Genomic DNA, 18,775 nt, shown 5'->3' with positions numbered 1-18,775 from the left:
TAGTGTACTGGCCTTTGGTCACAGAGGTGCCAGGTTCCATTCGCGGCAGGTCCGGAATTGTAACCATCATTGGCTAATTCCACTGGCACTGAGCTGGGTTTATTAGTCGTCTTCATCATTATTTCATCGTCATCACGACGCGCAGGTTGCCTACGGGCTTCAAATCAAGCAGACTTGCACCTGGCAAGCCGAACATACCCTAGGACACACCGGCACTAAAAGCCTTACGCCATTATCATTATTATCATTAAATGACTTGAGCGGACATTGATTCCTATCTAGTGCGGCCAGTATCCGGTAATCGGGAGATAGTGGGTTCGAGCCCCACTGTCGGCAGCCCTGAAGATGGTTTTCCGTGGTTTCACATTTTCACACTAGGCAAATGCCGGGGCTGTACCTTGATTAAGGCCACGGCCGGTTCCTTCCACTTCCTAGGCCTTTCCTCTCCCATCTTCGCCATAAGACATATCCGTGTCGGTGCGACGTAAAGCAAATAGCAAAAAGAAAAAATGACTCGGTGCATTCTTTCTAACTTATCAATGTATACTAAATTTACTGCTGTTAGTACAATGGAATTCGGTTAATTCGGATAATTCGAGAATGGAATAATTGAAATAAAATTTAATTCCCGTTAAAACCCTATTCTGATCAATTTCAAGAAAGTCGTATTTAATTCTAAATGTTGAAGCTTAAATTTGGATTTTATCGCTAGTTACTTCTGTAACGGTTCCACGAATTGAAATCTTCAAATAATTCCCAAAATTTCTCTTTTTATTATTATTGTAGCTTCCCATTTATGGTCAGGTAGTCGCTATTGTTAACAGACAACCTTTATCTCTGCGAGTATCAGTGATCGGCGTGCCGTGACCATCGCTTGTCTACGGCCATCCTTGGCCACCAGAAATCTTCCACTTCCCCCATCCCAAGTCGTCAACCTTGGAATGTGAGCAAACAATTGAAAACTGTTTCGGAATGGTTTCAAATATAGGGAAACCAATGCAAAAATTGTTCCAGAGGAATTAGAAATGCACGTGGAACATGAGCGATGGCAAGAAGTAGTGAATGATCTCAGTTATGACGTGTATTTAGCAGTAGATACTGAAGTTGCAGTATGTGGAGATCTAACAGGAGCCGAGATTCTGTAAGAAGTGCTACAAAATTCCAATCCATCCAGTGGTGATGAGGAGAGTAGACTAAGCTTTCAACATAGTTGGAAGTGTTTGTTGAAGCTCAGTCAAATGTGTATGAAGACACGTTTCAAGCTTTAAATGAAACTGAAACTTTGTCTATCATACAAAACTAAACAAACCCTAACAAACAAAAAATTATAATTAATTTTTAATTGAGCAATGGAATGAGTGTATTGTTACATTTGCCAAATTGTGTGTTAATATTGTAAATGCTGCATGTTTTACTTGTGTTTATACAATATATTTTCGTTTGAAAACATTTATCTAGAGTACAGGACAACATGGCATCTGTTAAGGTACGGTAGTGGGCATAGTACTGTAATAATTATTCATTAGTCTACAATGCGTTATGTATACCTATTTATACAGTGGTACTGTACTAACTTATATTTTCTCTTAAATAGTAGTTCATGATTAATTCGAATTTTGGATAATTCGAATATTCTTATTCCTCTTGGAGTTCGAGTTAAAAAGGAGTCCACTCTAACATAATTCATTCTTCAAACTCGAAAACAAATTAAGTGATATTTTTGTTTATAGGCCTGTGTCATTGTCGTATGGGCATGCAATTGTGGAATGTAACTCAAGGACAAAATAAATGAAAACAGACAATAATTAACTTTACTCACCAATTGATTAATACTTCTATTTATTTTTATTAGATGTATGTGAAACACATATACTAAGTGTGATATTGTACTTGGCATTAAAATAAATGACATTGCTTAAGTAATAATGATTCTCAGTAAATTTCTTTTCTTAAATAGTATCCTTCATGGCTATTGCACGTGAAACATCCAGCCTTCCTTCAAAGCTTTCCTCTATAATCTTCAACTATTTGACATAATGGACTTCCTTAAATCATAATACACGCGGTTTGATACTAATCTAAAGAATCTGAGTTCATCTGGCGTATGTCGTTCTCTTTGATACAGTCCCTTGAACTTATTAAAGGGAAAAAGTAGTGTAATAAATAAATAGACTAGTTATCAATCTGAATTACTTCATTGCGACATACTTTACTGAGCAAATGTCCAAATATTTTATGGGTCCATACACATGTTGTTGCTGAAAACGTCTTTATGCTAGTTGACCACACAATATGGAAAAGAGTCAATCAGTTACACCACCAAGTCTAGACATAATCAAAGCGTTCATTTCTGGCTGTCGAATTCGTGCTCATTACCTTGTTCAAAAAGGGAATTGGATTAAATATACAAAGTTCATTACTTGTTTTCACCCTTATAATGTGATTACGGATATTACGTAAGTATTCGTCTACGAGTGTGAATACAGTAATCTCTGTAGTGTTTGCTTTCTGACATGTATACAAGTATTTTTACACAGAACTTCTTTACATCTATAGTACAAATTCTCTTTCTCAAAACTTACAATTTATTCTGAAATTATAGTAAACTCTTGTTTGTGAATTCAGGATCAAAAATTTTCAAACGTCACTTGTGATAAGAAACAGCAACTTCCCATTGACTTAGATAACTTAACTGTCCATGAAGTAGCGTTATTAAGAAAACATAGTGCTGTCTACTGCTCCACATGACATGTGTAGAATTACTGTAAGTCTCCCTAAGTATATGCTTTTAACGTGGATTTTTCTTGAGTCACAAAAAGTTTAAAAAAGTCTTTAGTCCTTATCAGTTACCAATGATTTTTTATGGGTATGAATTCCAGAAACTCTAGAAGAGGATATGAGCAGACCCTAAACATCTTCATCGTATTTTCCAGGCACTAATGATTCGATGTTCTGTTATTCTCGAAAAATGAAAAAAAAAGAAAAGTTTCCCATAACTAATGTACCAGTTTTAAAATTTCTCAAATGTTAGAAGCTGTGCTACAACTGATTATTATTAACGGTTTTCTGTTGTTGCTGTTTCTTTTTCTACAGGCTAGACAGATCAGATGTTGTTATTCCTATGTTCTTTGCGTGTGTGAGTTATTTCGTGATTATTTTGATTGATTGCAAATCATCTGTTTAGTTTTGTCTGTAATAGTGAATTTCGTACGATATAGAGCTAAAATTGAAATATCTCCGTAGCTTAAAATGGAGTTGTCTTTTGTGTGTGAGTGAAGAGTAAAATATCACATTCAGAGCTGGCGATGGATATCACACTACTTGACACTTAAAATTTTTCAACTAATCACAGAGTTTCATTTAACGCAACAAAGTGTGAAGACTGGTGCAAATATAACAGAGATAACCGCATTGAAACGTTCGAAAATATTTCTTTCTATATTAGGATTCAAATTATTTGAAAATGATTCAGTCACTCGTCGTTATCCGTCGTCCTTACATGCCGTCTAATAACTTGGTCTTTAGGTTCTTTCACTTTAACACACTGAAGTTTCTTTATATGAATTATGAAGAATTGTCTGAGTAGTATTTTGTGTTTAACCTCTTGTATCGAAAGAGTGTCTAACAATGAGAATGAGAACAGGGATTCACATTTTGTCTACATTTTTTTCAATAAAGTCAGTGTTTTATTCGCACTTTTCCGTCACTGACCAACACAATCTTATCACAGAACAGGGGACGCAGTTTGCCTACATCTTCAGGGCACTCCACCTCCCGCCATGAGGAGAGATCCAGTGGACGCTGCCGCTTTGGCTGCTACCGCCGCTGCCGCCTTAGCCGCCGCAGCAGCGGCTTGTTCCTCCTCGTCCTCGTCAATGGGCACTGTCGAGTGATTGTAGAGTCCCTGAGCCATCAGCTGCAGGGCCAGTGGGTTCTTCTGGCCGCTCGCCTTCTTGATCTTGGCTCGCTTGTTCTGGAACCAGATCTTGATCTGCGCTTCGTTCAGTCCTAACTCTCGCGCCAGGTCCTGCCGACGCCGCTCCGTCAAGTAGCGGTTTTCCGCGAACTCGCTCTTCAGTCTCGCCAGCTGTTCACCACTGAATGCAGTGCGGGGGCGTTTCTCTTCGGGTTTCTTATCTTTGCGCTTTATTCGTCTCGATCTTGGCCCTGCAAATAAAAGAAATATTATGTCAGTACAATCGTGGAAAATACAAAATTCACAGAGACAAGTAAATGAATCTACTAGGGACAACCTTTCTCAACTTAGTATTGAGTTATTTGATTACCGTTCTCACCACCGTTTATATCAGACTAGCTTGAGAAATCTCCTTTTCTGTTCAAGGTTACAAAATTTAAATTTTGTCCAATCAGTTCGATTGTACACTCATGTTCATAGAAACCAGAACACCTTGAAAGACTACTGATAGGAAGTTCATATTCACAGGACATGTATATATTAGTATGTTCTGAAGCACTTGAACCATGTCGGCCCTCAGGTTCAAGGTCCACATTGATATCTCGGCGCACCACCACCGACTGGTAAAATGTGCCTGTGGTACCGAAGGTAATGGATCAGTGTGACTTGAGCAGACGTGCATGGTACCTCGCAGATGCATGCGAGAACCGAACCGTCAAATGAGTATGTTTGAAAGACGGCGCATTATTGGTATGAGAGAACGTGATGCATCCATCTGGGAAATTGCTGCTCGTGTGGAACGAATTGTGTCGGCAGTGCAACGTATGTGTATATAATGGTTCATAGAAGGCCGAAGAATACGACGAGATGGGTCTGGTCGCACCACCCAGACCACGCCCACCCCCACCCCGAGAAGATCGATACGTCATCGGAATGGCATTGCAGAACAGATCTGCGTCATCCTCGGCTCTGGCGCAACAATGGAACAGTGTAACACATCGTACACTATCAAGAGTGACAGTCCATCACCGTTTATTACGGTCTGGGTGACCGGTGCGTCGTCCACTTTTCCGCCTACCTTTGACTAACTTGTATAAACATGCTAGACTACAATGGTGTATGGAACGACGTCACTGAAGACAGGAATGACAGCATATAGTGTTTTCGGACTAATCCTAGTTCTTTTTGTTTGAAAATGATGGTTGCAATTTGGTTCGCCGCAACAGGGGGAGAGGCATCACATTGACTGTATTCGCATAAGACATGTAGCGCCAACTCAAGGCCTTATGGTGTGGGGTGCTATTGGGTACAACCACAAATCACACTTGCAATCCTGCGACCTGTAGCCATACCCTTTCTGCACGATACCCCAGACGCCATATTTCAGCTGGACAATGCTCGACCAAATGTTGCTGCACGAACACGTGCCTTCTTATTTAACATGATGCCCGGCTGTTGTCCTGGGCCACGCGATCACCGGACTTGTCGCCAATCGAAAATGTGTGGGGTATGGTGAAACGACAGGTGCGGCGCTGTGACCCAATGCCAAGCATCATATATGAACTGTGGAACCAGGTGAATGCAGCATGGATGACTATACCTCAGGATGCTATTAGCGGCTTATACGCGTCGATGCCATCACGCATGGAACAAGTTATCAGTGCCCATGGAGGACCCAGTGCCTACTAGGCAACAGGACACACGCTGAACCTAGGTGACTGAAATGCTAATGGCTTCTGCAGAACATGACATACTAATGAACATGTCCTGTGAACATCAACTTCCTATCTCTAACCTTTCAAGGTGTTCTGTTTTTTATGAACATGAGTGTAGTAGTAGTAGTAGTAGTAGGCTACCATAGTTAATAATAAAGTATCAAAATCAGCTCTGCGGATACAAAGTTGGGTTATGAAGGAATGGAAGGTAAAAGCTTCTACTAAAATGCCTACTTGTGATCTCGGCACTAAGAGAACTCCTGGACCGTACCAAGATGGTAAAAGTATCGTGGATAACTTAGTATAGCGGCTGTTAATGCCGTTATTCACATCTCGGACAGCCGACCGTGCAGCTACCAGGTGGTAGTGTTAAATAGTTTTAACCTCTTGTTTACACACACATCTTCCAGGCTTTCACGTCGAATTAAAACTGAAAATATATCGCGCCTTAAGAAACAGTACCACGTATCTGACAATGCTCTTCCTAACCTATCCTTGCTATCCATAAGACTGGTTACACCTTTTCGCCATATAAGGATATGCAGTCCATTAGAATATTTCCCCATGGTCTGTGGTAAAGGAAAATGAACCTTGCCGTGCCGGACTGCAGTAATGTATTTTCATTTACACATGGGCATAGGAAAATGAACACAACAAAATTTGTTCTGATGGAATGCATATCCATACGTGGCTGGGAGGCGTGACCAGTCTTAAGAAGAATAATCGATAGGAAGAGCTTTGTGGAATACAACCTTGTACCGGTCGAGCGACGATATTGTTTTCTAACTGCTTGCAACCTATTTTCAATAGCATATTTAGGCCATATTAGAAAATATTTTTCAATTACTGTATTTAGCAATCGTAAGTAAGCATATAAACAGACAACCGAGCAATTACATTGAAAATTATATGGTTAGAATCTGTGCAGCTGTATGTATGTTTTTTTCTTACTGCCAGTATCATCAGGAAAATTTCTATACAATATCAGAGACAAAGAAAATTATTTAATAAAGGATTGTTGTTGCACGGAGTACAATTCCTGAAACAAAAGTGAATACCATCCTCCGAAGCCAATTTACGAATATAATTCTGGCCAAGGGGTAACGTCCTTACATAAGAAATATTCGTGTAAAAGCTGTGTGTAGTGTCTACAATAACAACAATGCTGACAAGTTAAAACGTTTATTTTCATCACAAGTAAGTATTTCAAGTCAAATATCAATTTTTTTCTGATGTCCCCTTGTAAGTTAATGTCTTTCTGCCATCTGTATTGACAAAATTATTGTAATTAATGCAAACGACTTACAGTTTATTTACAAACGGTCGTTATGTGTCCTTTGTTCTATTTAGAAAGTCCTGGCTATAATATACTAAAACAATTAGAATGTTTCTGTACATCATATTCATTATACTGTTGAAGTGAGTAAATCTGTCATGCGAACGTGTATTGCTGCAGTAATTTCCAGCGACAATATTTAGGTTACTTCAGAAAACATTTTTTTCAGTTAGTGAACAATCGTTTAATAACAAGTAAATATGCAGGTAAATACATTACTATGTCTATGGAAGGGGACTTTACAGCTGTGTGTAGATTGTTTTTGTTTTTGTTACTGCCAGTATCATGAGGTACAATAAGAGAAAGAAAATGCATGATAAAGTGTAGTTGTTGTTTGTCATATAATCCATGAAACAAAATAATGTGAACACAAAATACTAAAGATAATTTGGGGGTATAAGCCTGGCCTTGGGGAAACTTCCATATAGAAGAAAAAATCGTGTAACAGCTGTGAATGGTGTCTATAATAACAAAGCTGGCATGTTTAAATGTTTATCTTCAGTGGAAATGTATATTTAAAGTCAAACATCAGTTTTGGTAATGTCCCCTTTGCAGCTAATGTGTCTCTGTCATCGAAATTGGCAAAATTACTGTAATTCATGCAAAGAACTGGCACTTTAGTTACAAACGGTCGTTATCCGGCCTTCTGCTCTATTTAGGAATTCTCGACAATAATGTACTGTCTACAGAACACAATTCAAACTGTTCTCCGTTAACTTTTAGCGTAATTAATTTAAATTATAAGGTCAACAACATCAGTACAAAGAATAATCATTATTCTTCATGCAGATATCCATGTAAGTGGAGAATATACTGAATGTTTCAAAAATGAGCAGTTAATTCCAAGTCATTCTATCTCTTTAGAATCTCGTTAAGGAATGAGCTAATGACATTTGAATTCGCGATACACAACTCCCTTTCCTAAACCGAAAGAGTCATTTCCGATATGCATTATTAGCATCGTTGTCGAGAACAAACAGAGAAAGCAGCACATGGCTTCTTAAAAGACAGTTGAACGACATGCATGGCCTCCTTAACGATACAACTGTCATTTGCGAAACAAACTACTGGCGGCAGAATAGATCATGTCATTAGCTTTGCTATATTTCTACAGCACTGCGCTTCGGGTATCAGTTATATATCGTGAATTGGTAATGGCTATTCTCATCGCAAGATACTCAAACATTTAAAATAACAGAGATGGAATAGTTATGATACTGAAGAGTTATTTCTGTTTGATGTTTATAAAGTCTCTGAATTCAATAAGACGGCCTGTCTCTTATTTATTGCCATGGGTTCGTTTGTAATGCCATCTCGTTACTTACCATAATACTGTAAGACGTTATTGGAAATAAATGTATGATCTTTTTAAAATGCATTCTACATGAACTCATTGCTATTCTATTTCAAGTCCTGCTATAGTATATATTCATTACAAGCAGAGTTTCCAGACCGGTGTCACGTGTGTTCATCGAAGAATAGTCAGTAATGACAGGAAAAGACGAAATGTACCAATTCAAATCTGCGAAAATGAGAGGAACTGAAGAACAATATGTTATTAATTCCCTGAAAAATGTCGGTGATGAATGATAACAGCTCAGTGAATAGGTCCTCAGGTACATCTTATCATTCACTAGTACTGAAAGAGTGACGAGAGCTTATTCTTCTCATACTCTCATAAAAATTAAAAGTACCGTATCAAGCTTAACGCAAGTCCGGATTTTAGCTTGTACCTCTCATCTTTTGAGCTTGATTTCAAGAAACTAGGTACATCAAAATAAGCTCGTCAACATTTAACAATGTTTTCACGGACTAGTGATATGTGTAACAATTACTACATAGCACAAATAATTATGCTTATAAAAGTATGTTTAATACGATCATAAATATTTAACATGATGGTATACTTATTTTTGTGTTACTAATATTATAAGATAAAATATATGGGAAGAATCCTAAGAAGGTAATGATAATAAAATATTACTACTACTACGTCCGACTCGTTGGCTGAATGGTCAGCGTGCTGGCCTTCAGTTCAGAGGGGTCCCGGGTTCGATTCCCGGCCGGGTCGGGGATTTTAACCTTAATTGGTTAATTCCAATGGCTCGGGGGTGGGGTGTGTATGGCGTATTCAACATTAGAAATCATCCTAGGTAGGGCTCACATCTTCACAGACATGCAGGTCACCTAATATGCCGTCTACGAGAAAGAGACCTGCACTAGGCTTCTCCGGAGGCCATACGCCATTATTATTATTATTATTATTATTGTACCGGGCGGTACATCTCTACTCCGGTTATTTAAAAGTTGCGCCAGTTGAAATTCCTCTTCTGGTGGAAATCTGAACTTTATCTACTCTATTAATTTTCTAGTTTCTCAGAAGATGTCACCACTTGGAAATTTTTGAGTTTGTGAACTGTGTCATTTTTTATGTGTCTTTGTTTCGCTTGAAGTAAGAAGTGTGAACTTTCTCTTCTAGAGGACACTACTGAAGAATTACAATAGTGCAACCTAGTGCGAAATCAAAGAACTATTTTGTTGGAGAAATTTTTATTTCAAGAGTTCGTTCTTGGTTAAATTTCTTTCTGTCATGGTTTAAGTTGGCTGTATACCCCTCTTTTTCCCCTTATTTTGGATCTAGCCAATCCCGAATTTCTTTAATTAATTTTCCACCAATAATGTGTTTCTTCTTCCTCTATGTAGGGGTTTCTTTTCCCTAGCCAATAAAAACTTTGAGGGAGGGTGTTTTATTTCCCCTAACGCCTAGAATCTTCCGCGAGAGGATATAAACTGCTGATTTTAGGGTCTCCAGGCCACTTCTGTTCCATCTTTCAGTGTATTAAGTACATAGCAGGAGGCGGGAAGCGCCTCTTTCTTCGGCGGCGTCTACAACAAGGTAATGGCCAAGTAATAACTTCTTTCTTTGCTTGCTCAGCAGTTTAACCTTCGGGGCGGGTTCTAGGCCTTCCACCATGTAACTTTCCTTTAAAATGTAAAAACAACTGGTATCTGTTCTATCTTTTAAAGCTACATCCTGGGATAGAGAGTGCTAACCCTCTCGAGCTCCCACTCATATTGTTTTGAGGTGAACTTATTTTCTCAACCTATTCTTCCGTAATGTAATGTAAATTGTCTTGTTCTTAAGTCACCTCGGTAGTATGGGATTAGCCCTTGTATTTACGGCCTAGTGCCAAGTAGGTCTTAAAAACAAAATGTCTTAGGAGTGCTAGTTCGCCTCCTCTCAAATTGTGATTTTAGAGATCTTGTAATCAACCTTCTTTCATTTAATAGACCTCAGTAGGTTGGGTATTTTACCCCTGTGTATATGACTTTGGAGGCCGGCTTAAAGGTTGAATTAGGAGTGGCCTAAGATAGGCTTTTTCCTTAGGGCAAGTAGCCCCTTTGTAAATCGTGGTTTCTGCCTCAAGAAGGCTTTTATATGTAATTGGAAGCAAATGTTTCTGGCATGTTTGGGGGTTTTCGGCCCCTTTGTTGAATAACTTATATTTGTAAAGTTGGGCTCATTGCTCAAGACTTATGTATCTGATTCTTGAAGCCCCAAAGGGGGTAACTGTGTAAATTGTTCCTTTCAAATCGTGTGTCGGCTACTAAGTACCTGTTCTATTTTTGTTATCTAATTTTGAGAAGAAAATATAACCTTGTTAAATTTTAATTAATTTCTCTTTAGTAGCTTGAGATCCATTCACCACCCAGCACCTTCTTTCACGCCTACCTACCACAAAAACACGGTAACAAGTGGTAGCAGAGCGTGGTTGAATGGGTCTCAATTTAGCCCCTTTTGACGGATAAACATCGCTTTGATTCGAACTCTAACAATTTTCTCAGTTGCTGGAATTTTTTGAGTTTTTCAAAATTGTTCTGTCATCATGCCCGGCCCTCGCGATGTTCTCCTCCTTAACTATTTGCGCAAAGAGGAGTTGATATACGAGTTAACTATCAGAAATGTGCAATCTGGAGGCACGGTTGCAATCGACACAAACAAACTTAGAGAGTCCCTTGATTTGCCCATTTCCATCCCCAATTTGGGAGAGAAAGAAATTGATGACTCTCTTTCCACGATCGTCGAAAATATTACTGGGCTAGCATCTGTAGTTAGTTTTTTTGATGAAAACGATCCGTCTCCTAATCAAATTAAGCGTGTGCAAGGCAGGCTGTATCACTTTGCAAATAGAGTTAATGATCTGTTGTCTCTAAAGGTGAATGACGTTCAGAGGAAGGACGCTAATACACTCCTTGAAACTATTTCTGAATTGTCTAATAAGGTCACTCAATTGCTAACCGGCGAAGTTCCTCCCAAAACTGATCAACCCGCCACAGTGAATGTAGGTAGTGATGAAGTGCCTCCTCAGGGAGAAGTCAATAGGATAACCGTGGCTGCTCAAACTATCTCTGCCCCATCGAACAACGAATCTGAACGCCGTGCGTCATTGGGTAACATCCGTTCTGAATTAACTTCTTTGCCATTGAAACCTTTACCTACTATGTCACCTGGGTTTAGCAGCTTGCCTCATCCATTGGCAATGTTGCTAAGAGGTATCTCTAAGTTTTCTGTCAACACCACTAGTGAAGTTATTTCATTTTTAAGATTTTTAGTGGAATTTCAGGATCATGCCCTTGTGTTTTCTCTTTCCCCTTGTCAGATTTTGCAAATCATCTATCCCTATGCAATTGGTATTCTTTCTGATAAAATAGTAAGAGCCATAGCTGAACAGTCATCTATCGAAGATTTCCATGCACATTTGCTTGCAAATTTTATTCCTGCCCGCGCCAGGTCATCTCTGATTCAGAAGTACTATTACCGTGTACAGCGCTTGGATGAAAACTTGGCTGATTTCATACAAGATATCAAATTCTACACTAGGGTGTTTGCTCTGCACTTTCCTGAAGATCAGATTGTACAGGCTATTGTAGAAGGTATTTCGCCAGCCTACAGGTCATATTTGTGTTTCGCGGCGTGTCCGCAAACCTTCTCTGAACTTGAAGCATTGGCCGTCTCTGCGGAAGGAGTTAGGTACGCCGATTCTTTGCGTGTCGCGAAAGAACCCCCGCCTTCCTTTAGTAACACTCGGCCTCCACCTCGCCGACCAGTCAATCCCCGTAAATGTTATGCTTGCGGGTCGCCTGACCATCTGCGCAACAAGTGTCCACTGATCAAGCCAAGTGGGACTAGGAATGGAGCTGGTTCATCACAAGGCTGCTTTAAATGTGGGGCTTTCTCACATATCGCCAAGAATTGCCCAAACTCAAATAGCACCCCCTCCTGCTCAACTTCTGGTGCAAATTCCACCTATGCCAATAATAAAAAGTGACTAGCGGCTTCGGCTGAGTCGACTAATTCTGCTTTCCAAGGCTCAGCCCCGGGCAAAAAGGTCGAGAACTCAGGGAATGAGCAATCTTCAAAATTTTTTTTCGAATGCCCCAGAGAGTGTCTTAGGATTGCGGCGGATACCCCCGCACCTGTTCCTTTTCTTAAGATTGAGTTAAATAACGAGCCTATAACAGCTCTCTTAGATTCAGGCAGTGTTTGTTCCATTATTTCGGCTGATTGGTATTCTAAATTGAAATCTGTTTGTAAACTCCCTGACTATGACTCATCTCCTGTTAAATATGTTTCGGCTAATTCATCCCCATTAGAAATTCTAGGTTCCTTACATGTCAAAATTCGTGTTTTTAAATTTACATGGAAAATCAAATTGTTTGTGGCCAAGCATTTGTCTTGCCCCATCATACTGGGAGCGGACTTCATGTCTCACACTGGTCTTGTGCTCGATCTTCAGAGTAAGTCGTGCACATTCAAATTTGCCTCTAATTGTAAAATCCCTCTATTAAAGTGTAATTCTGCATCATGTTCATCTATTTCGCCTACCCAGGATGAGATGTTGTTAGACCTTAGACATCTACCTGAGGAGCAGGCTGATAGTATTCGCAAATTGTGTCAGTCGTTTCCCGAGGTGTTCTCTGATACTCTTGGTGTTACTGACCTTATTGAATACAAAATTGAGGTCACGGATTCGATTTCTGTTCGCTTTCCTCCTTATAGGCTGTCTCCTCCTAAAATGAAAGCTCTGAAAGAAATCATCGATCAGATGTTGAAGGATGGTATTATTAGGCCCTCTAAGTCGGCGTATTCTTCGCCTATTTTTCTAGTCCCGAAACCCCAAGGAGGCTTCAGGCCTGTCATTGATTACAGGGCTCTCAATCGGAAGGTGGTGTTGCAATCTGTGCCCCTTCCTGACCTTCATTCTTGTTTTTCATGGTTTCGTAAGGCCAAGTTCTTCACGATCTTGGATTTGAATCAGGCCTACAACCAAATTCCTCTAGCCGAAGAGTCTAAACATCTTACAGCGTTTGCCACGGACTGGAATTTATACGAATACAACCGCGTGCCTTTCGGGCTCCCCACGGGGGCAGCTGTACTCACTAGGCTGTTGGATAGGGTCTTCTCCGACATCAAATTTGAATATTTATATCACTACTTGGATCATGTCGTCGTATTTTCAGAGACTTTTGAAGAACACCTAGATCATCTGCGAGAAGTTCTCGATCGCCTTCGTAAGGCTGGGTTAACTGTCAAGTTGTCCAAGGTTGCCTTTGCTAAGCCCTCTATGTCATTCCTGGGGCATATTGTATCACCTGATGGTGTAGCAGTTGATCATTCTAGAACACAGGCCATCCGTGATTTTAAACCTCCTAAGGACATCAAAGGTATCGCTAGATTCATTGGTATGGTGAATTTCTTCAGAAAGTTTATTCCTAACTTCGCTAATAGAGCGGCGCCCTTGAACCTTCTTCGTAGGAAAGGCATCAAATTTGAGTGGGGACCTTCTCAACAAGCCGCTTTTGAAGACCTTAAATTAGCTCTCTGTAATGCCCCTGTACTTGCTATGCCTGATTTCTCGAAGAAATTCATCGTCCAAACCGACGCGTCGTCGTCGGCGGTAGCTGCAGTCCTTCTTCAAGAGACTGAACTAGGGAGGCGACCCATCGCCTATGCGTCTAGGACATTGTCAGCTCAAGAAGCAAAGTACTCCATATATGAGCTTGAAGGTTTGGCAGTTTTATTTGCCTTAGAAAAGTTCCGTCTCTATCTGGAACATGTCAAATTCGACTTGGAGACAGATAATCAAGCTTTAAGCTGGGTCTTAGGTAGGCCGCGTCGTACTGGTCGTATAGCCCGTTGGGCCATCCGTATTTCTGCCTTCCAATTCGATGTACGGCATATCAGAGGTACTGAAAATGTCGTTGCTGATGGACTCAGCCGTATGTTTTCTAACGACGTCGAGACCCATGAACCTGTCGACAGTTCATCACCTTCCGAGTCCATACTATCTGAGGTTAATGCCATCTTAACAGATGCTCCCATGCTCTTTAGAGATATTGAGAAGTACCAACGTGAAGATCCGACGCTGGCTTCGATAATGGAAACCCTTTCTTCTGGGGAACATGTTGTCCCTTATGTTCTGAGGAATGGTGTTTTATGTTGCCCTTCGAGGCATGACAAGATGGTGAAAGTTGTCGTTCCAGCTGTTCTGGTACCTATGATCTTTAAGTATTATCATGAGACCCCATTGGGAGGGCATCTTGGAATCTTTAAAACCCGTGAAAAAATTAGGGAAATGTTCATCTGGAAAGGTATGGACGGTGAAATCCGTGAACTTGTAAAAGCTTGTAAATCGTGTTTGCTTAGTAAACCCACCATGTCCACCAAGGTAGGCCTTTTGTCTTCGCATCAAGCGTCGCGCCCCATGGAACGCCTGTATATCGATTATGTAGGACCCTTCCCCCAGTCAAAGGGTAATGCTAACAAGTTCATCCTTGTGTGTGTAGATGGTTTTACTAGATTTTCCTGGTTATTCCCGACTAAGCTGGCTACCGCTCAGTCCACCATTACTTGCTTAAATTCTATTTTTGCTTCTTTTGGTCCGTGTCAATATATTGTATCTGATAATGCTAAGGCGTTCACATCAAATTTATTTCGTAAATTCTGCTTTGACTTGTCCATCTCTCATGTAACTACTTCAGCTTATTACCCTCAACCATCTCTGGCTGAACGGGTTAACCGTAATCTCAGGTCCGCACTCATTGCCTATCATCATGAAGATCCTTCCAGGTGGGACACGTCCCTGCATTGGATAGCTTTTGCTTTGAATTCGGCGGTTCATGAATCTCACAAGTTTACTCCAGCTTCTTTGATGTTTAAGTTTGTTCCCAACTCGCCGCTCTCTAACTTCTGGTCTCTGAATGACATTCTACCCGAGACAATAGATCCGGACAGCATTAAAGATCTTTGGAAGAAGGCTAAAGCCAATCTTAAAGTGTCTCATGAAAAGGTTAGGGAAAGGTATGATCGTGGACGGAGACCCACCCCTTTGAAGGTAGGTGACCAGGTTATGGTCAAGAATTTTGTTCCCGCGGGCAAACTTGCCCCCAGATTTCATGGACCTTGTATCATTCTCGATTTTCTTACGCCAGTTACGTTGTTAGTTAGCAATCCAGCCACCGAGAGGATATTTAGGGTTCACCTGTCACAGGTGAAACCGGTGTAATTTACGTGTTAACTTGCTTCATATTATCTTGAAAGGAATATGAAGGTTATATTTTGTTTTGAGTTTTCAATTCCTAGGCATTCTGCCCCTTCTATAAGAAATTGTTTCTTATGTGAGCATGTTTGTGAAACCTGCCCCGACCCATTAAACTGCCATCCTGTCTTTGCCACGGCCATTACCACGCTCCCGTCTCCTGCTCCACTCTACACAGTGGCTTAATGAATACCATGGATATCTGCACGCCGCTGGCCCCTCAATCTCTCTACAAGCCTGTGCCCTCAAAGAAACATGATGGTCCAACACAATTCTGCCGCCTAGCTTTAATGTTTCAGTGCCCCCGCAGCCGCGCAGCGAAGTGCAGCAACTGGGGAGGGGGATGGGCCCCCTCCTCTCCAGCGAAGACGACATGTGCCCGGCGAGCCGGAGCTCTCCTCCCGGCCAAGGCTGATGTGCGGCGCACGACCTGCTAATTGCCCGCAGCCTGTATATGTTCACCGCGGCCGCGGCGTGTTTCAACACCTCTGCTCCCCTCATAGTGCGGGCGAGCGGCATCTCAGGGTACTTGAGGGGTCCGAGCGGCCTCCTTTGGACGCAAGCTGTAACGGCCGGTCTGGCCACCTCACTTCATCAACATCAACTACATGAACAGTTACTATAAGTAATGATTACACTTGGGAATTCAACAACAATAATTGGTGGACATTGCCAAATTTTTCATCACTTTCAAGTATTAAAAGTTTATCTTCAGAAATTCAACTTCTACAAACAGAAAGACTTTACTTCACCTGCAACAACAAATTTTGAAATTGAAACAAACCTAATTCTCATAAATGCTACTGCAAACTATCTTCACATTCACATTAAAACTTGGACCTTACTTTCTATCAAAAGTTATGCTCTTCTGTGTTACCCCTTGGAGGAACTTTTGGGGGGGAGGTCTGTACCGGGCGGTACACCTCTACTCCGGTTATTTAAAAGTTGCGCCAGTTGAAATTCCTCTTCTGGTGGAAATCTGAACTTTATCTACTCTATTAATTTTCTAGTTTCTCAGAAGATGTCACCACTTGGAAATTTTTGAGTTTGTGAACTGTGTCATTTTTTATGTGTCTTTGTTTCGCTTGAAGTAAGAAGTGTGAACTTTCTCTTCTAGAGGACACTACTGAAGAATTACAATAGTGCAACCTAGTGCGAAATCAAAGAACTATTTTGTTGGAGAAATTTTTATTTCAAGAGTTCGTTCTTGGTTAAATTTCTTTCTGTCATGGTTTAAGTTGGCTGTATACCCCTCTTTTTCCCCTTATTTTGGATCTAGCCAATCCCGAATTTCTTTAATTAATTTTCCACCAATAATGTGTTTCTTCTTCCTCTATGTAGGGGTTTCTTTTCCCTAGCCAATAAAAACTTTGAGGGAGGGTGTTTTATTTCCCCTAACGCCTAGAATCTTCCGCGAGAGGATATAAACTGCTGATTTTAGGGTCTCCAGGCCACTTCTGTTCCATCTTTCAGTGTATTAAGTACATAGCAGGAGGCGGGAAGCGCCTCTTTCTTCGGCGGCGTCTACAACAAGGTAATGGCCAAGTAATAACTTCTTTCTTTGCTTGCTCAGCAGTTTAACCTTCGGGGCGGGTTCTAGGCCTTCCACCATGTAACTTTCCTTTAAAATGTAAAAACAACTGGTATCTGTTCTATCTTTTAAAGCTACATCCTGGGATAGAGAGTGCTAACCCTCTCGAGCTCCCACTCATATTGTTTTGAGGTGAACTTATTTTCTCAACCTATTCTTCCGTAATGTAATGTAAATTGTCTTGTTCTTAAGTCACCTCGGTAGTATGGGATTAGCCCTTGTATTTACGGCCTAGTGCCAAGTAGGTCTTAAAAACAAAATGTCTTAGGAGTGCTAGTTCGCCTCCTCTCAAATTGTGATTTTAGAGATCTTGTAATCAACCTTCTTTCATTTAATAGACCTCAGTAGGTTGGGTATTTTACCCCTGTGTATATGACTTTGGAGGCCGGCTTAAAGGTTGAATTAGGAGTGGCCTAAGATAGGCTTTTTCCTTAGGGCAAGTAGCCCCTTTGTAAATCGTGGTTTCTGCCTCAAGAAGGCTTTTATATGTAATTGGAAGCAAATGTTTCTGGCATGTTTGGGGGTTTTCGGCCCCTTTGTTGAATAACTTATATTTGTAAAGTTGGGCTCATTGCTCAAGACTTATGTATCTGATTCTTGAAGCCCCAAAGGGGGTAACTGTGTAAATTGTTCCTTTCAAATCGTGTGTCGGCTACTAAGTACCTGTTCTATTTTTGTTATCTAATTTTGAGAAGAAAATATAACCTTGTTAAATTTTAATTAATTTCTCTTTAGTAGCTTGAGATCCATTCACCACCCAGCACCTTCTTTCACGCCTACCTACCACAAAAACACGGTAACAATTATTATTATTATTATTATTATTATTATTATTATTATTATAATACTTTTATGTAGCTATTGTTAGCAAACTAATCCGCGGTGTCCAGATGAAGTGAAAGCATATCATCGCTGGAAAGGTAAAAGGTTGTATTCCACAAAGCTCCTCCTATCAATTATTCTCCTTAAGACTGGTCACGCCTCCCAGCCACGTATGGATATGCAGTCCATCAGAACAAATTTTGTTGTGTTCATTTTCCTATGCTCATGTGTAAAGGAAAATGAACCTTACAGTACCGTACTGTAGGAATGTACGTTTGCATTACGTATTTGCGCACTCCTAGTGTACAATGCATGTAAGGTTCATTTTCGTTTAATCGTCAACATAGGAAAACGAACACAGCGGACATTGTTCTGATGGACTGCGTATCCATATGTGGCTGGGAGGCGTGACCAGTCTTAAGGAGAATAATTGATAGGAAGAGCTTTATGGAATACAACCTTTTACCTTTCCAGCGACGATATCATACTGCTCATGGTGATACGTCCGTCTGATAGGGACGTTAGGGTTTAAACCTTAAACAGACCCCTTGGTGTCATTCAACAGGAGTAGACTATGCGCCGGCACCGGGTGTCCCCTTCTCTCTGCCTTATTATCATCATCCCACGACCAAATTCGCAGGTCGCCTATGGGTTTCAAATATATAGACCTGCATCAGGTGAACCGAACATATCGTAGCTGCCGGGGCAAAACCTCCTATGTGAAATATTTTAGCTTAGAACTTGGGCCGGTAAGGTTCTGTCATCTAAGGTGCAATATTGTGTGAATATTGTCAA

At 40.6% G+C, this 18,775-nt stretch overlaps 1 protein-coding gene across 1 annotated transcript in view; it reads right to left on the bottom strand.

Moving 5' to 3' along the window:
- Positions 1 to 3,007: 3,007 nt before the first annotated feature.
- Positions 3,008 to 18,775, bottom strand: part of LOC136874908 (homeobox protein engrailed-1a) — a 218,758-nt gene continuing 202,990 nt past the window's right edge. Inside the window, exon 2 of the mRNA XM_067148611.2 lies at positions 3,008 to 4,167. Coding sequence (XP_067004712.1) covers positions 3,758 to 4,167 — 410 coding nt within the window. The 3' untranslated portion in view covers positions 3,008 to 3,757. The remainder of the gene's footprint in view (positions 4,168 to 18,775) is intronic.

The sequence above is a fragment of the Anabrus simplex genome, chromosome 5 (genome assembly GCF_040414725.1).
Source record: "Anabrus simplex isolate iqAnaSimp1 chromosome 5, ASM4041472v1, whole genome shotgun sequence".
NCBI lineage: Eukaryota > Metazoa > Arthropoda > Insecta > Orthoptera > Tettigoniidae > Anabrus > Anabrus simplex.
This window is presented reverse-complemented; position numbering and strand designations above follow the sequence as displayed.